The sequence below is a fragment of the Trachypithecus francoisi genome, unplaced genomic scaffold, assembly GCF_009764315.1.
Source record: "Trachypithecus francoisi isolate TF-2019V2 unplaced genomic scaffold, Tfra_2.0 Lachesis_group12, whole genome shotgun sequence".
Lineage (NCBI taxonomy): Eukaryota > Metazoa > Chordata > Mammalia > Primates > Cercopithecidae > Trachypithecus > Trachypithecus francoisi.
The window spans coordinates 82,234,056-82,258,275 of NW_022681457.1; the positions used below are offsets into that span (position 1 = coordinate 82,234,056).

General features: G+C 37.9%; 1 protein-coding gene across 5 annotated transcripts in view; it reads left to right on the forward strand.

Annotated features, from left to right (window-relative positions):
- The window catches only part of FOXJ3 (forkhead box J3), a 157,416-nt gene that overhangs the window by 48,321 nt on the left and 84,875 nt on the right, over positions 1-24,220 (forward strand). For 3 of the 5 annotated variants that reach the window (XR_004440907.1, XR_004440910.1, XM_033226864.1), the window contains exon 3: positions 13,175-13,499. Coding sequence is in view for 1 of the 5 variants with exons in the window: in XM_033226864.1 (XP_033082755.1) it covers positions 13,175-13,499 (325 nt within the window). In the remaining 4 variants the exon portion in view is untranslated. Of the gene's footprint in view, positions 1-3,682; positions 3,811-13,062; positions 13,500-24,220 lie in introns of those variants that run through there. The other 2 variants (XR_004440909.1, XR_004440908.1) reach the window with 2 other exon arrangements.

A 24,220-nucleotide genomic window follows, 5' to 3' on the forward strand; every position in this document is an offset into this window, starting at 1 on the left:
CCTTGAAGAACAAAAGTTTTAAATTTTGATAAAGTCCAGTTTATTAGTTGTTTTATGAATTGCGATTGTTTTTGGTGTCATATCTAAGAAATATTTGCCTAACCAGATTTTCTCTTATGATTTCTTCAAAAGTTTTATAGATTTAGCTTTTACATCTAGGTTTGTTGTTCATTTTTAAGATTTTTATATATGATGTGATGTAAAGGTCATTTTTAGTTTTTCTCCCATGCAATCAGTTGTTTCAATATAAATTTTTGAAAAGTCTTTCCTTTCCCCACTGACTTGTCTGGTGCCTTTATCAAAAATCAAGTGACTGTATATATATGGGTCTTTTCTTGGACTCTGTTCTATTGATCTATATCTGTCCTTTCCCCCAAATTTGGTCATTGGCATTTTACAGTAAACCTTGAAATCTGACAGTCTAAGTCCTTTATGCTTTTGAAATTGAGAAAAGAGCCTGATATCTCATATCTGCTTAGTGGAGGGTTGAAAATTAGGGTATTCATATTTACAGATTACCAAATAAAAATTTAAAAGATAGTAAATAACTGTGGCTTCTTTGAGCACATGGGAGGGGATGACTAGTTCCATCAAATAAAGATTGTGATGTTTTAAGGAAGAAGTTGCTGTACTTGATAAGAAGAAAAAGATAAAGTCTGTGATAAAGACAGCAAAGTTCAGATGTTTTAAAGTGATGGCAAGGAATAAAAAACAGAAACAGAAAATGTAGGATCTTTTAAAAGGAGCCAGTATAGTAGAATAAAGAAGATAGAATAAGGAAGACTTAGAGTCTAGTAAGTTTAAGCTGCAGCATCTTTACATGTGGATTATTAGTGAACATCCCAAATAGTGCTGGGATTTCCATGTAAGTCAGTTATCTTCACACTTTTTCACTCCTTTTCATACCGTGGAATTGTAATGATAATCAGTGTCGATGTTTTATGTAAGTAGATAATGACTGATGCACTGTTACAGCAGAAGGTCTGTTTGTTTAGATATTAACTAGTAGTAGGTAACAGTCAGCTGGCTTGTGGTAAGATCCATAATCTTAAGGGATTCTAGCTTAACTTATTCCTACTTATTTTTTTGAACTCCTTCAATGAATATGAATTCCTCCAATGAATTGACTGGTGTGTTCCTCTAATTTTTCTCTTCTTTGATGACTATTGTTTTAAAGTTCAGAGTTGAGTGAATTTTAACATAGACTTTAACTATCTTTTTCTTCTCCTATAGCATAGCAACTTCTTCCTTAAAACATCAGGGCCTTTTCTTGATGGAACTACTCGTCTTCTACCATGTGCTCAAGGGAATGTAGTTATTTACTATCTTCTAACATTTTAATTCTAGTTGAATGTATTTTCTTTATTCAGCTTTCTCTCTCTACTTACCCTTTTTTATTTTTCTGTCCATTATTTAGTAAAAATTAAAGTGGTTTTGTGTAAGAGATGCAGTCTCATTTTTCTTTGAACCTTAGTGCACTTGAAATTATAACAAGAAATCTAAAGGTAGATAGAATGTATTTATGATCCTCTGAAAATAACTCCAACACAAGTAATCATAATGAGCAGTATGGAAGGTCTGTAATATTTATTATTTCAGACATTTTATATTGTTAAATAGCTTGTGTCAGATTGCTTATCAGAGAAGACTTACAGGTAATTCAGAGATTTTTTTTTTTTGGCCTCTTCAGGTGCTGTGCACTTCATGCAAAGCCTGACATTATGCGCATGAGCACGGAAGATTTTTTTCTTTTTAAATCCACAGCATAGAACTGAATTGAATTGTATTTGTATATGTTGTACACTATGGAGACTTTTGACAAAGGGAAAATAAGCAAGCGTGTCTTTTTACAAGTGTTTCTAACAAAATTGGTTATAATAATATTTTTCATTTATTGAATGCCTACTATGTGCCAGGCATTCACTGTGTGCTAAATATTCCACATGTATCTTGTCATTTATTCCTCAAAGCACTTCTTTGAGGCTTAGAGGTTTATTTGACTTTTTTAAGGATACATAGTTAATAAGTAGGAGAGTAGGAATTTAAGGCTAGGTATCAGAGTAACTTCAGAGTCCTTACTCTCTTTGTTATACATAAGAAACACACATGTACATAAATATATATATTAAGAAACATTCATATATAAATATTGTATATACTATATTAAGACACGTCTAAATATAAGAAGAGACCAAAAGACTGAAGTTTAGTGTTTCTTATTTTTTTGTCCCTTAAAAAATTAGTGCTTAAAGAGCTTTTGTTTATATGGGTTATATCTGTCAATATTGTGTTACAAATTAAAACTAAGAAAAATTTAGGCCGGGCGCGGTGGCTCAAGCCTGTAATCCCAGCACTTTGGGAGGCCGAGACGGGCGGATCACGAGGTCAGGAGATCGAGACCATCCTGGCTAACACGGTGAAACCCCGTCTCTACTAAAAAAATACAAAAAACTAGCCGAGCGAGGTGGCAGGCCCCTATAGTCCCAGCCACTCGGGAGGCTGAGGCAGGAGAATGGCGGAAACCCGGGAGGCGGAGCTTGCAGTGAGCTGAGGTCCGGCCACTGCACTCCAGCCTGGGTGACAGAGCGAGACTCCATCTCAAAAAAAAAGAAAAAGAAAAAGAAAAATTTAAAGTATTCACATAAAAAATTACAGAGTCTCTGTACTGTACAGCATATAACAAATATAATTGAATTCAGTTCTACATTGTGGATCTTTAACAAACCCTTTGCCAACATAGATAACAAGTTTTATGAAAAGTAACTATGTTCCAAAACAAAATTTAGTGAGAAAATTGGCATTACATTACATTTTTGCAGATCTTTTAAATATCTGACTTAATAGAAGGCAGCTGGATTCTCATCTCTCTCTCTCTGCATTTAACCTCTTGTGATACCACACACCACATAGCATCTGAAAAGCTCTACTATAGACTTTATGAGAGGATCAGAGTGAGAAAGGCAAATAATATCTTATTATGAAAATAGTTTTGACTCTTCAGACTGCCTGAAGGGTCTCTGGACCACACTTTGAGAACAGCTGATCTGTAGACACCACATATAGCAGCTTAAACTGTTTCTTTAGCATTTTCTGTGCATCATACTTAGCACTAAAAGACAAGACAGGATCACTTTCCACTATGTTAGCCCTCTGCCAGCGTTGATGCCATACTTACTTGTATAGTGCCATGGAAGCAGAAGTTGTGGAGGAAAAAACTGATGGTAGAATATCCAGTAAATGTTGGTTAGTGAGCTGAAGTAGTACGGTTGCAAACAGAGGTCAGCATAAACACTTCAATGAAACAAAATTAGTGAACATACGTTACTTGAAGGATGTGTGTGTGTGTGTTCTAAACTAGGAATAAAAAACATTCTGGAGCAGATTCTGAGTTTTTTGTTTGTTTGTTTGTTTGTTTGAGACAGAGTCTTGCTCTGTTGCCCAGGCTGGAGTGCAGTGGCCGGATCTCAGCTCACTGCAAGCTCCATCTCCCGGGTTTATGCCATTCTCCTGCCTCAGCCTCCCAAGTAGCTGGGACTACAGGCGCCCGCCACCTCGCCTGGCTAGTTTTTTGTATTTTTTAATAGAGATGGGGTTTCACCGTGTTAGCCAGGATGGTCTCAGTCTCCTGACCTCGTGATCCACCCATCTCGGCCTCCCAAAGTGCTGGGATTGCAGGCTTGAGCCACCGTGCCCGGCTGATGCTGAGTTTTTGTTTACGGCTACAAAGATGATGTTGAATGTTCTTATGTGAAAGACTGGTTGTGTTCATCAATCTTTCCAACTACACAGAGACATAGACATTTTAGTAGGGTGAGTTTTTAATGCAAAATACAGTATTTACTTGATGACAGAATAAACATTTGGTTAATGTCCAACAATCTTTATTTTTTCCTCCCTAAATTGTAAAGTGAAATATTTTGAAGATGAGAACTATACTTATAGCATAAAATATCTTTGACCATATATATGATCCTTAGGTTTGTATTCTAAGTGGAGTTCTATTTTTGTTTTTGTTTTTTTTTGTGACAGGGTCTCATTCTGTTGCCCAGGGTGAAGTGCAGTGGTATTATCACAATTCACTGCAGTCTCGACTTCCCTGGGCTCAGATGATCCTCCCACCTTAGCCTTCTGGGTAGCTGGGACTACAGGCACACACCCCCACACTTGACTAATTTTTTTGTATTTTTTGTAAAGACGGGATTTTGCCAAGTTGCCCATGCTCGTCTTGAACTCCTGGCTCAAGTGATCCGCCCATCTCTGCCTCCCAAAGTGCTGGGATTACAGGTGTGAGCCACCATGCCCGGCCCTAAATGGAATTCTGAGGAAGGCTTTAGATTGTATGAATTCAGAACACAGTTTTATGAATCTAAGATTAAATAATTGTAGAATGATTTGGAGAGACTAGAGAAGAGCAATAAACATATTGTGATTCTTAAAACAGATCTTGTGAGAAGAGTTGGAGAAGTTCTGGACTTTTAACTTAGAGAAGAAGGAACCCAAATAGTGTTACTGTTGTAGAATATGTTACAGTCATTATGAAGAGAACCCTGACCAGTTCTCATTTTCCAAGATGGAATTTATAGAAATTTACTTCTCTGTAGCAAGGGAAATTTAGATTAGCTTGTTAAAACTTTTTTTTTTTTTTTTGAGATGGAGTCTCACTCTGTCACCCAGGCTGGAGTGCAGTGGTGGGATCTTGGCTCACTGTAGCCGTGTCCACCTCCTGGATTCATACAATTCTCCTGCCTCAGCCTCCCAAGTAGCTGGGATTACAGGTGCGTGCCACCACTCGCAGCTAATTTTTGTATTTTTTAGTAGAGATGGGGTTTCGCCATGTTGGCCAGGCTGGTCTCAAAACTCCTGACCTCGTGATCTGCCTGCTTTGGCCTCCCAAAGTGTTAGGATTACAGGTGTGAGTCACCGTGCTCGGCCAGCTTTTTTTTCTTTTAACCATAATGAATTGTATACCCTAGAACTGATCGAATATATTGTGAATTTTTCTTCCCTTGGAGATTTTAAGAAATATTGTTGGTCTCCAAAGTAATTAATACCAGGACTTGGCTGGGCATGGTGGCTCATGCCTGTAATCCCAGCACTTTGGGAGGCCAAGGCAGGCAGATAACCTGAGGTCAGGAGTTCGAGACCAGCCTGGTTAACATGATGAAACCCCGTCTCTACTAGAAATAGAAAAATTAGCCGGGCGTGGTGGCACACACCTGTAATCCCAGCTACTCGGGAGTCTGAGGCAGGAGAATTGCTTGAACCCAGGAGGCGGAGGTTGCAGTCAGCTGAGACATGCCATTGTACTTCAGCCTGGTTGACAAGAGTGAAACTCCATCTCAAAAAAGAAAAAAAGTTTAGGAAACCCTGAAGAGTATGAACTTGATATTAATATTAACTTGATACTAATATGAGCAGTTACTATGTGTTGGAAACTGTTCTCAGTGCTTTATATGTATTAACTTTAATCTTACAACAATCCTTTGGGGTAGGTATTATTTTATCCTCTTTTTACAGATGAGGAAACTGAGGCATGAGGAGGTTAATTTACTTGTTCAGGACCACATAGCTGAAGGGAAGAACTTGGATTCCAATCCAAGCAGTCTTGCTCCAGAGCCTCTATTCTTAATCACAAAGCCATGTCTTTTCCCATGTATATGGACATTGACTTTTCTATTTTGCTGAAATTAAACTAAGAATAGAAACTTTGATTTGGGTCATATATAACTAACTTAGAAAAAAGTAACGCCAGCTGTTTTCATTTGGAAATAGCTTGTTATTTATTCATCTACAAACCTAAAAAAAATTACTTTACGTTACATGATAACAAAATATAAAGTCAGTCCGTAGTAAATTGTTTTATTTCTTTTTAGATTTCTTCCATAGTTGACTCCTTTGTCTACCCAAGCATCCACATACATTTTTCTTCCTATATCTAATACTTATTTGCCCCTTCCTTAAGGGAGACAACCCAGAGATTCTGCCATTTACTATATTGGAAAATATAAGATCTCTGGATACAGTCCCTTTCATCAGAGCCGAGGATGACTTCTTGTGGTTTGGATGAATTATATGCACTCTACATATCCAGAATACAGTGGTGGAGAAGGAATAGGAAAACAACAATAAAAGGTGTTATTCAGAAAAGAGGATAATGGGAAACTCAGTAGTCCCTAGTCCATATTGATCATAAAATCCTGCTGGATAGGAGTGGCAGAGACTCCCTGGCAGAGTAATAAGTCCTTTTAATCTACTCTTTGGGAAGATTTTCATTGTCCTTTATGGTCCTTCAAGGAATCTTACCTTGTCCAGTATCCTCAATGGCCACATCTTAGATTGGTATTGAGAAAGATGCCCTTTCTGGGAAATACACAGTTTTTACAGCTCTCTCCGTTGATAAGCCTTGGGGAGTATTTTAGAAACTTAAGAGACTTTTGCAGTTTAGGCTCTTTGACCTCTCACTCTCCCATATAGTTACCTTAAAAATTTTAATTTCTAGACTTTTTGCTCCTTCGAGTAATTAGAGCCAAAGGACCTGCCCACTTTTTTTTTTTTAGTGTGAAGACTGCCATTTGTACCTTGCTTACCACTTACCTCAGAAATGTCTTGTTTTGGTGCCACGGAACATGTTTAACCGTCTGGTGAAACCTATGCTTCGTTCTCAGAATAATGTTTCAAAATTCATAAAATACAGGGGTGGGGTAGGGGGACGGAGGGCATCAGGAGGAATAGCTAATGATGCCAGGCTTAATACATAGATCATGGTTTGATCTGTGCAGCAAACCACCATGGCGCACATTTACCTGTGCAACAAAGCTGCACATCTTGCAAATGTACCCCTGAACTTACAATAAAAATTGAAGAAACAAAATCACACAAAAGGTGAAAAATAAAACCAGTTAATTATATCAAAATACAGTTATCAAAATCTTAACTTTGTGACATAGTAATATATACTTTTAAAATAACACATTGAACAAAAGATCTAGTGACAAATCTAAGAAAGTCAGTTTTGAAGTAGTTGATGAGTTTAAATAAAAATTTTAGATTTCTGCAACATTTCTCATTGGTTATATTTGTGATTTTTATTGGTGGCAGAGTTACAGATACTATTAATGTTACTGTGATTTGTTGTCTACTTTCATAGTTAAAGGAAATGCTAAATTTCGGTCACAAGTTAGTGGAAATAAAGAAGATATTTTCCTTTTCCCAGTTATTTGACCTCTTTTAGCTCCTAAGGGAAAGGTGGCTTTGGTGAGGCCATTTTAAACAATAGTCTGATAATGTTAAGGACAACACCTTAACATTACCTTTGTGTGGTAAGGTATCAGTCTTCTCTACTGCTAATGCTGTAGTTTTGTAACTAAGCTACCTCAGTTTGGACTTTAGAAGCACTTGGTTTTTCCAGCCTTGCAAGACTTCAGATTATAGGACTCTTAGCTGAAATTGCAGGACAAGGGCAGGGAGTACCTATCTTAGCAAATCTGTATTTTCTCTGTCTCTTCTTGTAACTTTAATCAAAGTTTATTTCTCTTTTAGGACTTCACTTTAAATGGCAAAAAAGAGCCAACACATGCCAACATTCTAAATTTTTCCTGCATTTCTCTTTTTGCACTAGCCTCAGTTGGCATATGGCTTGCTTTTCAAATTCTACAGATAACAGTTCGACCAAATTCTTTGTCATCAGCTTTCCAACTGTCAGTATCGGAATTTATTAACTCATTAATTCATCTTTAAGGGAGTGTCCTATTTTAGCTTATGTTACTTGTATCACTACACTGCCATGTCCTAAATTCTCTGTGTTAGGATCTACATTCATCTGCTGATAGAGACTCTTTTATAGTAGTTGAACACATTAAAAGTCTGTAGGGTAGGCAGTCTGGCTGGGATGGCAGCTTCACAATCTACTTCACACACAAAAAAATCAGGGACCCAGACCTTTTCTCTCTGTTTCCATATGCTCAGTATCTGGCTTCTGTGTTCAGGATCATCTTATGATCCAAGATGACTGCTAGAGCAATAGTTAATTCTGTCCACACTCCAGAGGGCAGGCAGGGCAAAAGGTGCAATACCGTCCTGAATAAAATTGGGATTTATTCCTAAGGTAAAAGTTAAGAACAGATAATAAGTGGCAATAGGAGTCTCTGCCATAGCCCCTGCTTCTGATTGCTTTGAGTGCTGAAACACTGTAATAGGAGTGATAGCACATATTGGCCCTAAGAGATGCGTGAGATCAGAATAATTCAAGAATCAGTCCTGTGGTAATTACAAGAATTTCTCCTGAGTTTTAAGTTGCTCAGTTTTTTATGTGCCGCAGGTCTTAAGATGAAATGCCAGGTGCCGGGAATGACGTGGGGAGGATTCAGTAATATTTGGGTCACAACATTGTTACCCTCAGTGTTCTTCGTCCTTTTATTTTCTTTTGTGTCTTACTCTTACCTCCATTTAGGGAGCCAACAATATCTCTACCCATTTGCCCCCCCTTTTTGATACTATTGAAACTTGGAAAACTTTCTGAGGAAGCCTTTGCTACACTTTGGGAATTAGGAAAGTTGCAGAGTGAGGCCACACAGTGTACTAAAATAGCTATAAAGCATACATGGGATCATGTGAGTGTCCCTGTTTCATATAGTGGGATTCAAACCCCCATGTTATGACTCAGTTTTGAGTTGTTATAGCCTGATCCTGATGCTCCTTATCCTTTAATTTTATGAAGAAAAAATTCTGTATGGAACTTCTTTTAAGTAATAGTTAGCATCATAGATTTAAGAACTGCAGACAAATTCTTCTCCATGCCTTCCTTTCTCCCACAAGTAACAGTATGTGCTTTTCATCTTACTTCCATGTTCTCATTTTTCTCTGTTCTAGTAGAATGGTTTCTTTTCCTGTGTAATACTGCCTGTCAATCTGCGCTCTGAGTCATACTTTCTTCTGTCTTATCAAGGACTTCAAACCTATGAGTACCCTTACCTTTTGCTACTTAGTACTGTCACCTCTTTAACTTTTGAACTGGTTACGGTCCCATTTGTTTGGGGAGGAGCACACCCATACCTTCATTGGACAGTTACTATTTCAATCATGAAAGTTTCTTCTTTCAAAGAGATCAGAGTCTTGTGGGAGAGAGGTAGGTAAAGATAATCACAGTTACATATAAATTCTGTGATGGGGTATTTATACTCTGCTTTAGGAATAACAGCTCCTTTAGTTTAGGAGATGGAGGATGGAAAGAGGGGATTGACCAGGCTTCCTGTAGGGGGAGATGTTTGGTCTTGAAGTAGAAACCAGCCAGGCAGACACAGAAGGAAGGGACATTCCAGAAAAGAAGGCCCTTATTCCTTATCCAGTTACTATGTTATTTTTCAGATAACTTGTACTTGGTACAGTATTAGTTAGTGTCGGAAGTACTAATGTATGGTCACTCTCCTTAGTGGTCGGGGGAGAGGAGGTGGAGGGTAGAAAGCTTAAGCATATGATTCAACTATGCATGTGAAACCACATGTCAGTTGCCAAACTGAGGTTATGATTGCTCTAGGAATTTAGAAAAGGATTAATGAAAGATTAGTAAAAGCTAAAGTAGTTGAAAATGAGGAATTTAGATTTAGTATAGTAGGAGTAAGGGAGCCATTGAAAACGTTTAGGTATAATGACATGAAGGCACTGTTGATAGGTTTCTCTTGGAGTGTATGCATGGACTGGATATGATTAGTAGGGAGGGATGGTTGAGGCATCAGAGTCCAGGAAGCCAGCTAGGAAGCTTTTGGAATGAGGTGAGGTAATGAGGGCCTGACATTTCTTAACCAGATTTCCATAACCAGATTCCTCAGAGTCTCCCGTGCTGTTTTTAAATTTACCACCATCTGTTCTCGTATACAAGTGGACTTCTGTCATCACCATTCCACTAATAAGTTTGTTTGTTTGTTTGTTTGTTTGTTTTTTGAGGCAGACTCTCGCTCTGTCGCCAAGGCTGGATTGCTGTGGTGCACCCTCAGCTCACTGAAACCTTCATCTCCCAGGTTCAAGTGATTCTCCTGCCTCAGCCTCCCGAGTAGCTGGGATTACAGGCGTCTGCCACCACACCCAGCTAATTTTTGTATTTTTAGTAGAGATGGGGTTTCACCATGTTGGTCAGACTGGTCTTGAATTCCTGACCTCAAGTGATCCGCCCGCCTCGGCCTCCCAAAGTGTTGGGATTACAGGCGTGAGCTACCGCACCCGTCCTAAAGTTTGTGTCTAAAGTTACTGGTGATCTGGCCAAATCTAATGATCATCTTTTGTGTTCTCCATGCTTAATGGAGAACCACAATAGCCACCAGCCTAAGTACCAACAATGGAGGCACTTTTTGCTTCACTACCAAGAATGCAGTATATGAAATTTAAGAAATTGCAAACAGAACAGAAGCCCCACTTTTTTAGAGTTTAAATTTGAGATGTTTTTATAGTGTACTTAAAATTTGCTCTTGTAGAACTGATGAATATAAGCACAGTGGAATAATTTTTACACATGATGGCTTTGAAGACTAGGGTCTTTTTTCTTTCCAGTCTATTTAAATCTTCACTTAGCTGAAGTTCTTCAGCTAAGTCAATCTTAACCTAGCTGAAGACTTCGCTAAGTTCTTCTTTCTTTACCCTCAAGGCTTTAGTCCATGTTGTTTTCTCCTTTTCCTGAACCTTCACAGCACCCAGAGCTCAGCTGTGTACTTTTTTTCAGTTCTTTGTTGTGTCTGAACTTCTTTATTAAACTATAAGTTCCTGGAGGACAGGAATTTTACCACACTTCCTATGTGTGTATTTTTATTTTATGTTTTACTCTAACATAGCTCTTTATGCATGTATAATTTATGCATTCTTGTTAAATATGTAACACACAGTAAATACCTGTATTACTGAGATTCTCATAAAGTCTTATTACTGGCACTGGGGGAAGGGAACAGAAGGCAAAGATGGTTCTCAGTAGGGAGCACCTGCAATAACAATTATATTCCCATTTGTAATATGCTTTTGTATGAAAATGCATGTAACTGGCTGCTTTGGGAATTTGAACAAAATAAACCTCTACTTCATGGAGACTTGACTGAGGTAAATTGGCTGACAGCATGGTATAAAATAGCCAATCTTTGTTGAATGAAATGTGAATAATAATATAAGTAACTACTCTTATTACCAATATGAGTAGTTAACATTTATTGAATACTTACTACTTGCTTGGCACTGTTCTGAATGAATGAAACTTCAGTTTTTCATTAATGAAGGAATTAGTCTCTGATCTCTAGAATACTTTCTCTACTGTTTTGACATTGTGATCTCTAAATTATCCTATCTTCTTATTCTACAAGTCACTATGACTTCTTGCTGGGAACAGACATTTCTGGTTGAGATTGTAGAGTAGGATAGTAAGTTTTTTTTTTTAAGGTCTCTGAAGATGCTATATAGATGAATTTAAAGTTCAGGTTCAGAGGAATGTGTACAATAGAGATGGAGGGAATTTGAGAAAATGAGTAAGGTAAAATTGTGGATCAACATAATCTGAAAATCAAGAGGACTCAGTTTACTGGCAGTGCAGATAGAATCCTAATGGTTGTCTTCTGATTTATAATTGCTCTTGCTTAATGTGGTTTACTTTATAGTGTATTAGTGCCCTCCCAAGATACTCCTAGACTAATACTATTAACCAGCATTTACTGAGTATTTCTTTTATGCATGGTTTAACACATTTAATTTTCAAAGTAATATTTTAACCATAGGTACTATTGTTGCATTTTACAGATGAGAAAACTTGGAGGCAGAGGTAATTAACATCTTCACAGTTCTATAGCTTATAACTGTTAGAATCAGTTCTTAGACTCTGGGTCTTCCTCACTCCAAACTTCCTGTTCTTTATTGATTCTCTGTTGCCTCCATGTTGTTCAGAGCCTATGCATGATACTCAAGGTTGCTTTTTGTTAGGAGCCATTTGGAATGAAGGGGCTATATGGGATTTTCATAACTACTAATGTTTTCTTTTGACTTGAAGTCAAAAGAAACCTTTCAGTTTTTTTTTTTTTTTGGTTCTCCTTTTTTCCTTTATTTTGATATCACTTAGAAATCTTTTCATTCTTCTCTACTTTATTGTCAGTCATTATTTCTGCTTCTTTGATCCCAGAATAGAAGGGCTTATATCCTCTGTTGAAAGTTAACAATTCCAATGTGAAATGTCAAGCCTTGTTTCTATATTCTTATCTTCAATTCTTAGAGCAGCTTTCTCCCTTTTCTAGAATATGTGTTAACCTGGCAGATTTAGTTTTCTTTCTTTGTGTGATAATGGTCTGAATTTTTCAGCTTTGGAGAGAAATACACTACAGAATTCAAATCACTGGACGTTTGCCCAAGCCTGTCTTTGAGTTTTTAATGCTTCTTTTCTTGCTGACCATTTATGTGATTTAATGCCTTATATTCTGTACTCCCACATCTTCAGTTAGTTTTTGTAAACCTGTTCCTTGACTTGTTTTTTAAAAAAAGTAACTCCCTGGTACTGCCTATTTTTTCTCTCACTCATCAGTGTCCTTGACTTTGCATTCCTTTTTTCCGTCAACTCCCCCAGCTAGCTTGTCTCTGTGCTCTTCTTGTATACCCTGCTTTTTTACTCTTCCTACCTCCTACCTGCATCAACTCTACCTTGTTTCCTTCGTGCAGATTCCTGTGCCAGTTTCTCAGTTACTTCTCTGACCTCTTGTCTCCACCTTACTTTTTGGTATTTTGTTTTTATGACTCTCCTAAAATTTGTGTAAAAGAAATGCCAGAGGTACATTTTAAGCTTTTAACGGCTTGTGGTGGTGAGTAAAAGAGTTGGGCTGCAGCTGGGTTTTTCATACCAAGAGCCTGTTGCCCTCTTAAAGAAACAGGCAGCAACGTTTAGAAAGATTGGCATCGGAACACTTTGTATGTGTGTGTTGTTCTGTATTTTAAACAATTTTAAAACCAAGTTTGTTGTGTTTTGATGAGGAAAAAATTAAGAAAAAAGATTGGAAATGTTGATCCCTTAAATATTTGGTTTGCTTATTAACATACTCAATCTTTTTCCTCCAGATGTAACTCAGGCTTTCCCTCACTTTGGAACTCCTAGATTTGTGAATATTGGATATTTTGAGAAGCAGGGGTTCTTTCCTTGATATTGACTAAGGAGTCTATTTACCTTCAGGATGACATCTGAACTGGAGAGCAGCCTAACATCTATGGACTGGTTACCACAGCTCACCATGAGAGCAGCCATCCAAAAATCTGATGCTACACAAAACGCGCATGGAACAGGAATTTCTAAGAAGAATGCACTCCTTGACCCAAATACAACTCTGGACCAGGAAGAAGTCCAACAGCACAAAGATGGGAAACCTCCATACAGTTATGCCAGCCTCATTACATTTGCAATTAATAGCTCACCCAAAAAGAAAATGACTTTAAGTGAAATTTATCAGTGGATTTGTGATAACTTCCCATATTATAGAGAGGCTGGCAGTGGTTGGAAGGTAAGGATTTTATTTAAATTATTACTTTTATGAAGTAAGCAATGATAATACTGATTTCTACTGAAAAAGCTTTGTGAAGGCTCATGTAATTGATTATGAAATTTTGATCTCTAGTGATTTTTAGGATGTCAAAAAAAAGTTTTTAGCTTAGGTGAATAACTTTATTTTTGGTAGATTATTAGTGTGTTCAAACTTCATTATGTTATAGTACTGATGTAGCATAAAGTAAAGCAGAGTTAATGTAGCATTCACTGGAAACCATACCTGCAGTTCAGGTGAGTTGACAGTGAGCCTAAAGTGAAAAACAACATAGTATTGCAGCTAGTACTAACTGCATTTATCAGTAAAGAATTTTTTTTTTTTTTTTTTTTTTGAGACAGAGTCTCACTCTGATGCCCCAGGCTGGAGTGCAGTGCTTGATCTTGGCTCACTGCAAGCTCTGCCTCCCGGGTTCACGCCATTCTCCTGCTCCCATACTCAGCCTCCCAAGTAGCCGGGACTACAGACACCCGCCACCATGCCTGGCAAATTTTTTGTATTTTTAATAGAGATGGGGTTTCACTGTGTTAGCCAGAATGGTCTAGATCTCCTGATCTCATGATCTCCCCGCCTCGGCCTCCCAAAATGTTGGGATTACAGGCGTGAGCCACCGCGCCCGGCCAGAGATTTTTTTTTTTTTTTTTTTTTAAATTAGAGACAAGGTCTTGCTCTGTTACCCAAGCTCAAATGCCTGAGCACGCCACCATGGCCAGCTAATTTTTAAATTTTCTGTAGAGATGGGGCCTTGCTTGTCTCAAACTCCTGGCTTTAAGTGATCCTCCTGCTTCGGCTTGCCAAAGTTTTGGGATTACAGGTGTGAGACACTGTGCCTGGCCAAGACTTTTTAAAAAATATTTATCTTGAAAGAATTTTAGATTTTTGAAAGAGTTGCAAAAGCAATACAGAAGGTTCCCATGTATACGTCGTCAGCTTCTTCTAATGTTAACGTCTTATATAACCATAGTACAATTTTCGACATGGTGGTTTATATCTGTAATCCCAGTGTGTTGAGAGGTGAAGGCAAGAGGATTGCTTTAGAACAAGAGTTTGAGACCAGCCTGGGCAATATATGTTGCTCATGATTAGATGTTTTCTTACAATTAGAATGAGGTATTACATTTTTGGGAAGAATAATACAGATACAGCCTTTTGTGCATAACATATCAGAGGATAGATAATATAAGTATTTCTTAATGGGAATGTTAACTATGATTCTTTGGTTAAGGGGATGTCTGCCAGGTTTCTTCATTATGAAGTTACTATTTATCACTTTGTAAATAATAATATGTTTTGGGGGGATACTTTGAGCATATGCAAATACAGTAAGTCCTTAACTTTGATAAGTTCTTGGAAACTGTGACTTTAAGCAAAACAATGTAAAGCGAGACCAATTTTTTTCCTCATCAACATTATAATGAAATGATGTTACTTGAAGACATGCTATACTTTTGACTTAACGTTGCAGTTTCCAAGAACCCCATTAGTAGTGCTAAATGAAGACTTACTATACTTTATTTCTTCTTAAACTTTTGTCCATTAATTTTAGCATTGATTGGTAGGTCATAACTGTAGCAATTATTACTCTCTCCCCTCCCCTCTCCTCCCTTCCCCTCCCATCCTCTCCCCTACCTTCCCCTCCCCCACCTTCCCCTCCCCCACCTTTTTTTAAAAGAGTCTTGCTCTGTTGTCCAGGCTGGAGTGCAGAGGCACTGTGTCAGCCCACTGTAACCTCCGTATCCTGGTTTCAAGGAATTCTCCTGCCTCAGCCTCTCGAATAGCTGGGATTACAGGCGCCCACCACTGCGCCTGGCTAATTTTTATATTTTTAGTAGAGACAGAGTTTCACCACATTGGCCAGGCTGATTTCGAACTTCTGACATTGGCCTCCTAAAGTGCTGGGATTACAGGCGTGAGCCACCGTGCCTGGCCAATTATTACTGTTTTCTAACAGTGATTGTCTGTTTTCCTTAATTCCTTCGACATTTATTGATTGATACTCTTCTGAAAAGATGAGTTGTTCTTTTAGTCCCTTTTATTCATTTATTCAGTCATTTATTTATAATAGTATGCACTCATAGATATTTATTCTTTGTGCTATTGTTGTCATTCAAATTGTTGCAACTTTGGCCATTAGGAGCTCTTATAGGTTGGCCCCATACTTCTGTTTGCTTAGCACTTTCTTTTTGGCACCTTGAGTTGTTCCAGGGATATATTGAGTCTTCTTGCCCAACCTTGGAATCAACCACTACTTTAAGGAGACTTTTGAGATACTAGCTAATTTATGTTATACAGCAAATAATTCAACTTTCTTTTTTTACATTTTTAAGTTTTTTTTTTTTTTTTTTTTTTTTTAAGACAAGGTCTTGCTCTCTCTGTCAGCCTAGCTGGAGTTCAGTGGTATGATCCTAGCTCACTGCAACCTCAAACTCCTGGGCTCAAGTGGTCCTCCTGACTTATCCCTCTGAGTAGCTAGGACTACAGGTGCGTGCTGCTATGCCCACCTGGCTAATTTTTAGGGTCTTGCTATGTTGCCTGGACTGGTCTTGGCCTCAGGTGATCCACCTGCATCTGCTTCCCAAAGTGCCGGGATTATACATGAGGGCCACCGCCTTCTTTCGTCTCTGTACATGTTATATTCATATTCTTACATAGGAATTAATAAGTCGTGTGTTATGTGGGGTGTGTGTATACATGTAGAGGAAGGGAGTTATAGAGCTTTACGTTGATCATCAGATGGTAGTTACTCTTTAGTTTCTCTTAGGCCTTCCTACTTCAACACTTCTGCCTTTTTCATTTGACTGGATTTATTAGAGACATTTGCTGATTTGCTGTGCACCAAGGATGTGCTGCTCTGCATGATTCCCTTGTAAGGGAAGGGATTGTGCCTCACTGAAGTTTTTGTATCTCTTTCTCTTCCATACCTTAGCACACAGTACTTCCATTTAGTAAGCTTCAGTAAGTGCAGTTTGAATGAAAGCATGAATCTTGGTCCCAGTCCACCTTTTTAGCTCTATTTTTTGTACCTTCCTTTCATATACTTCTTGCCATTCCAGCCTACTAGCTGTCCCTGTAAGTAAGCATATCTATTTCCTTCTTGCTTTTGTTTTTCTCTTATTTCTCCTTGGACCTTGTCTCTTTCACGCCCCCCTCCCTTTTTTAGTTGATATTGCCCTATTACTTCAGCTCATGTATTATTTCTCATCTCCCTGTAGAATCAATCTTATGCTTTATTAATAACGGTATTATAAACTTAGTTTTTTGTTCAGAAATGTTGTTTCATTAGTTTTTGTTTCTGTACTTAGATACTCAAAATGATAGCTGCTTTTATTATTTTCTGTCTGCCAGGCACTGTACTAAATGCCATCATTGTCTCTTTAGGCCACACAATAGCCTTATGAAATAGGTATTATTATTGTCCAAATTTTAGTAAAAAACTAAGGATTAGAAAAGTAACTTTCTAGAGTTTCTCAGCTAGAGAATGATAGAGTTAAGATTTGGTACCAGACTTGGTAGATGTAGAGATTTTTTTTCAGTGCTCATGTTATTAACCATTACACAAGATGCATAATTTTGCAAAAACTATATAAATACTTACTAAATTTAATTTTCCAGGATAAACTCCCCTTAACTGGCTGACTCAGTATGAGAAGTGATTGTTAACAGTATATTTTGAATAGGAGTCTACCCTAACAGAATGTTTCAGTGGAGGATATACCTAATAAAACTTGAATGAAACATGAATCAGTGCATCATTCTAAGCAAGTAGTAGTGTGTCTATTTAAGCTGTGCTTTCTGGCTTTACCCTGGGTACTGTAGACTTTTTTTTGTCAAGATTTAGCATGAGAAAAGGCTAGAAAATTTTGATAAACCTGTGTGGCAATGGAAACACATGGTGGCTAGGGAGTAGAAATGGCCAAAATTTGAATATGTGGCTTAGAAAGCCCACTAAGGATTCATGGGTCTGTATCATTGATTGTAAACCGAAGTGCCTGCGGGTGCCAGATAAGTGATGTAAATGGGGAAAGCAAAAAAGGTGCCACACTAAAGAGTGTGTTTAATGTAAAAGGAGCAACTATGTTCTAGTCAATTAGTGCTTTTTAGGGCACATGGCAGATCTTCCAGTCTACCCTGCTCCCCAAGAGAAGGGAAATCTGGATTTTGTGTGTAATTTGCAAATTTTTAATTGTTGTCAACTGATTCTGATTTTCATGAATCTCTGCAGGCCAGACATAAGTCTTGTGTCTGGGTTCAGCCTATGGAGTACTAATTTGGAATCGCTGGTCTAGATGAGATCCTCCTCTTTTCTGCTATTTTTTTTTTTTTTTTTTTTTTGAGATGGAGTCTCACTCTGTTGCCCAGGCTGGAGTGCAGTGGCGTGATCTCGGCTCACTGCAAGCTCTACCTCCTGAGTTCAAGTGATTCTCATGCCTCAGCCTCCCGAGTTGCAGGGACTACAGGCACATGCCACTATGCCCAGCTATTTTTTTGTATTTTTAGTAGAGATGGGGTTTCACCATGTTGGCCAGGCTGGTTCCGAACTCCTGACTTAAAGTGATCCTTCTACCTTGGCCTCCCAAAGTGCTGGTATTACAGGTGTGAGCCACCACACCTGGCCCTTAGCTGATTTAGTCTTTCATTTGTTAATGTGAAAAGGATTTATTTTTTATCTGCTCTTGTGAAGCAGTATGCTAGGCTTTGGCAGTACTAAGAAGTATAGCACAGGGCCTAAGGGAGTTTACAATCTTTATTAGATGAGAAGAATACATATAAACAAGTTATTATTATGCTATGTAAAAAGCTCTGTAATAGAGGAATCCAGAGGGCTGTACTATAAATAGTTGACTAATTGGTCACTCCTATTGTGTGTAAACTATAAAAATATCCATTGTATATGTGACGTAGTAAAAAGTGTTAAATGAAGGGTACAGTTAATGAGTTTATGGGGGAGTATGATAATCTAAATTGAGTGGTACAGAGAGTAAGTGCCACTAGAGTACAAGGAAGTGGGGAATCATTAGATAGCCATTGAGGGAACTGGGACTTGAGCTGTGTTTTGGAGAAGAGTTAAGATTTGTGGAGGTGTTTTTCAAAGTTCAAGTGTTAAGAAGCACTTGGTTATAGTGGTTTGCAGTAGAGAGTGTGATAGGGTCAGAATATGGTGATCCTATGAATATATGAATGCCAAACTGAAGAGCTTGGTCCAAATTGAAGGGATAGCATATAAAGTTCGAATGTTGTTTTTCCTCATTAACTTGTCTGGCTTCAGTTTTGATGATGTCTCCCTGAGAATGCCAAATCCATTCTACTGATATTCCTTGCCGATAGCCAGCCCAAATCATGGGTCTTAAACTGTTTTGGATGTAGTGATGCAGTTTCAATTGGAAGAAATAGAAATAGAGAAGGGTAATATCGTTGTTAGAACTAAATAGGTAGAGAACTAATGGGTAGAGAAGGATGATGTTGCTCTTAGAACTAGAAGATCCTGAGAGGGATGATCTGGTCCTACCTACTGCTTTAGGCAGACTTTTAATATTTCCAGAGATGATTATTAAAGTTTCCTTTACTCAGTTTTTAAGTATTTGGTGCCTAGCATATGGCATGATCACTTTTAATTTTATTTTTATACACATAGAAATATTTTGAACACTTCGAGTGGAGACAGATGGAACCTCGTTTATCTTCTCCTTTGCACAGGCCTTTTTCTGTTTTACTTCCCATTCACTCTCCTTAGATTTGCTTAGAACACTTCAGCAATCTGCTGCTTACTCTTCTTCAGGTACGGAGGAGATGGATCATAGGAAAATGGGAAGTCACTTAGAACTTGTGAAGTTAGCTTGAATTGGTTGAAGAGAGGTTTGGAGAAAGATCTTAAAGTGACTGTCACCACCTTTCCAGAAATGCACAGTCAACTTATGCAACCCAGAGGACAATATGTTGCCACTGTTGCTTAAAAAGACTCAAATACAGTTTTAGTAAACTCCCTTTCATTTTGTGTCAGGGCCTTGAAGGGAGATTACCTATTAAAAATACCTCTTTGGAGTTTCCATAATTGAATGATTTTGTATTCAGAACTAGAGGAAAAGTAATTAAATTTTCAGGCTATGTGCAGTGGGCTCATGCCTATAATCCCAGCACTTTGGGAGGCCAAGGCAGGAGAATCCCTTGAAACCAGCATAGGCAGCATAGTGAGACCCTGTCTCCACAAAATAAAAAATAAAAAAGAAATTAGCCAGGCGTGGTAGTGTATCCCTGTGGTCCCAGCTACTTGAGAGGCTGAGGTGGAAGGATTGCTAGAGCCCAGGAGGTTGAGGTTGCAGTGAGTTATGATCATGCCACACTACACTCCAGCCTGGTGACAGAGCGAGACCCTGTCTCCAAAAAAATAAAAAATAAAATTTCATGGTATTCACTTTGAGGAAAGGTAACTTATTAAGTTGTTGAAGGTTAGGATAATTTAAGAAAAGAAAAATACAAAAGTGGTGTGTGGGTGTATTGTGTTACTTTTTGTGTGAGTTAAAAAGGAATAATAATATTCATTATGTGTTTGCTCATTGTTGGGAAAAGAAATTTAGGAATTTAAACTAGAAATGTAATTAATATAACTACCTCTAGCGGATAGATGGGAACCAAGGTGGAAAGGATGTAGAAGGAAATAAGATTTTGAGTATACCTTTTTATATAGTTTTAACTTTTGAACCCATGTACATGTTTCACATATTTAAAAAAAAAATCAAAAGGGATAAAAAAAGGAAACCCTCAAACAATACAAGCAGAAACAAGCCTAACATTGTTTTGAATTAATAATGTAATCACACAGAAAAAAACAAATTGAAGAAACTTTTGGTATATACCTTATATACCTTCATGGCATACATTCCAAGGCCAAAAATAGTTACAAAGAAATCATCAACTTAGTAGATTTGTGTTCGGTGGTGGAACTTCAGTAGAGGCAGTCTCTATCTCCAAAAACCCGTAGGAAAGAAGTTGGGAGGGAAGAAGTTAGAAAGTTGAGAGCAATTCTGAAACCATTTTAGGTACGGTAGAACAAATGAGTACTTATATTGATTTTCGGGGGGACCAGTGGGGACAGAAACCAGGACTCACAGAAGAAAGAATGGATAAGAATGTAGCAGTTGGTTGGATTGGAGGTGGCAGTTTAAACTCAACTTTAAAATAAAAATTACATAGAATACTTTTAAAATTAGAATTGCCAGGTCACTACTCCAGAGATTTTAAATTAGGTGCCTTGGATAGATCCTAGGAATCTGCATTAAAATAACATTTCAAGTGATTCTAGTGCAGATAAACTGTAGTTTTGAGAAACTGCTTTTGGGGATAGGGTTTTTAAGGCCAATCAGCATGGCTTCATCATATTGATTGATTAGGTGATTGAAAATCACCTAATTATTTCTGCTTCTTCACTTCACCAACTTCTTTTCTTGGGGTTATGGGAGATGGGGACTATCCAAGCTGTCAGGTCTGAAGTAACCTCTTTTCTTTGTGGGTTTTATGTGTATGTATAAGTCTTGGCTTTTGTATCTCTGTGTTTTTACATTCTAAATAGGTTTTTGGTATTTTTTTCCCAACAGATATGTGATTACCCTTTGAAAAACATTGTATCCTAGCTTTTGGGTTGAAAGACAAGGTTCCTGCCCTCATGGAGCCTGTTTATATTTTGGTAGAGAATACAGCATGGAGGGGGAAGACCATTAAATGAACAATTGCAGATGTGATGAGAAATTCAGGATGACGAAGTTTATTACAGTGGAACCTAACTAATCTGTGAACACCAGAAAGGGCTTCCTTAAAGAACTGAAGTTTAATACAAGAATGAATTGAAAATTGAATAGATGGACTTAGGTGAAGAAGATGGAGTAAGGCTGGGGGCAGTAATCTTTGCAGATGTAGCAACTTGTGGAAAGCCTAGAACCTGAGAGAGAACATTGGAGGGGATGAATGTAGAAAGCAAGATAGGATCAGATCATGAAGAGTCTTTCGAGGCTTAAGAATATTGGATTTTGTCCTAAGTGCACTGAAAGTTTTTAAGTGAAGGGGTAACACCAAATTTGCATTGTGAAGACATAACTCTCTGCAGGGTGGAGAATGATGGAAGCAGGGCCGAGAGGAAGGGGGACACCGGTTAGGAAGCTGTTGTACTAGTTTTGCTGAGACTGGTTCCCTAGACTGAGTAGTCACAGAAAAGATGGGGTAAGATAGGGAGATCTAAGGCAGGCTTAGTAAGGTTTAGTGATAGATTTGTTTTAGGTGGTAAGAAAGAGACAGGAGTTAAGGATGCTTTACAGGTTTCTGATGGAGCAGTTATGTGAATAATAATGTCTTTGAACTGAGAAGGGAAAACTGGAAGAAGATCACATTGGGCATAAAGATTTAGTTTAGTTTTAAATATGTTGAGTTTGAGGAGTTTCTGGAGATGTGCCATTGATAGTTGGAAATATACATTAGGAACTCGAGAAAAGTCTGTCCTGGATCGAGGCAGATTTAAGTGATTTGTCACAAGTGGTCATTGGGTGTAGATGAGATTAGCTAGGCAGCAGATGTAGAAATGAAGAAGACATAGGGCAGAACCCTGAAGATTTCCAACATTTAAGCTTTTTGTAGAGGAGGAAGACTGTGTAGAGGTGTGTACTTCTTTGAGGTGATGAGTTCACACTGAGCCGTTTACTAATGATACTTCTTTGTTCTGACCATCCTGATTTGTATTTTCCCCTCATCTTGAACTTTTAAGCTGGGTGGGTGAACTACAGTTTGTCTGATGCCTCTTTCTTTTTTCCCATCTTATTTTAGATTTGAATTGTGTATTTTTTATGATTCCATTTTATCTCTACAGTTCTGTTATTATCCCCTTTCTAAATTTTTTTTAGTGATTACTCTAGGGTTTACTATATACATCTTAGTTCATTCAGGCTGCTATAACAACAAAAAACCAAAAACATAGGGTCGGGGCTTACAAACAGCAAACATTTATTTATCATAATTCTGGAGGCTGGGAATTCCAAAATCAAGATGCCAACAGGTTCTGGTGATGGCCTGTTTCCTGGCTCATAGATGATCCTGTTCTCATTATAACCTTACATGGTAGAACAGAGAAATAAACTCTCTGAGGCCTCTTTTGTGAACACTAATCTCATTAGTGAGGACACCTTTCATAACCTAATCACCTTAAAGGCTCCACCTCCAAATATCATCATGTTGGGAATTAGGTTTCAACATAAGAATTTTGAGAGGATGCAAACATTCAGTCGATTGTAATATCTTTAAGCTACTGCACTGTGCCTTCAAATAGTAGGTTATCAAGTTTTGGGGGAGACTAGGAGATAATTTAGGAAAAATGGAAATATTATAAACTATATTTAAAATTTTTCATTCAAAATGGAAATAGTTTTAGTACTACAGGGAGAAAAATGTATATTTTTAGAACTTAGATGATCTATTTTATTGAAGACTGTCAATGAAGGAAAGACTGGGGCATGACTAGCAATTTTCTTCTTTCTTTTTTTGAGACTGAGTCTCACTGTGTCTCCAAGGCTGGAGTGCAGTGGTGCGATCTCGGCTCGCTGCAACCTTCACCTCCTAGGTTCAAGTGATTCTTCTGCCTCAGCCTCCCCCGTAGCCCCCCTGTAGCTAGGATTACAGACGTCTACCACCATGCCCAGTGCTGAGTGCCCTTCGTCCTGGGAAACGGTGCGGCGGGAAAGGCGGCCGCCCCCTCGCCTGTCACGCAACGCACATTCGTGGGGAAGCTGGCACTAAACCATTCGTAGACGACCTGCTTCTGGGTCGGGGTTTCGTACGTAGCAGAGCAGCTCCCTCGCTGCGATCTATTCAAAGTCAGCCCTCAAAACCATTTCATGTATAATGTCAGAATTGTTTAAACCACATCTTTCCAGTTTCTTTGACCCATCCTTTTTGCTATTGTTGTCGTACATTTTACTTTTACATAGTTCCAAACTCCATAATAAATTATATTTGCTTTATAAAATTTATTTTTTATTTTTTACAGTCTGAATATCTTCATACAGTCTTTTTAAAAGCATTAAATCTACCTTCATTTTTTACCATTTTCTGACACTCCATTTATTTTTGTGATCTGTATTTTTGTTTGATTTCATACTTCTGCCAAAAGAACTTTCTTGTAACAGTGTAAGTGAGCTGAAATGAATTTTTTCAGCTTTTGTTTGGAAGTCTTTATTTTGCCTTTATTTTTGAGAGATATTTTCACTGCACAGGTGTTTTTTTTTTTTTTTTTTCCTTTCGGTATTTTAAGATGTCACTCCATTGCCTTCTGGCTTGCATGGTTTTTGAGAAGTCCACTGTAATTCTTAATATTTATTCCTTTGTATGTAATCTACTTTCTCTGACTGCCTTCAAGATGTTCTTTATTTTGGTTTTTAGCCCTTTCACTGTAATGAATTTGGGGATGTGGATTTTTACTTTATTCTGCTTGGTGTTCTCTGAAATTCTTGCATATTCTGGTTGATGTCTTGCATTTATTTTTTGAAAATTCTTGACTGTTACTTCAGATTTTCCCTCTGCCCCATTCCTTTTTTTTCTCCTTCTGGGATTTGAATACTCTTATCATCACACAGTTCTTGGATGATCTGTTTTGTTTTTGTTTTGCCCCGTGTGAATGCGCCAGTCTCCATTTGGAAATTTCTGTTACT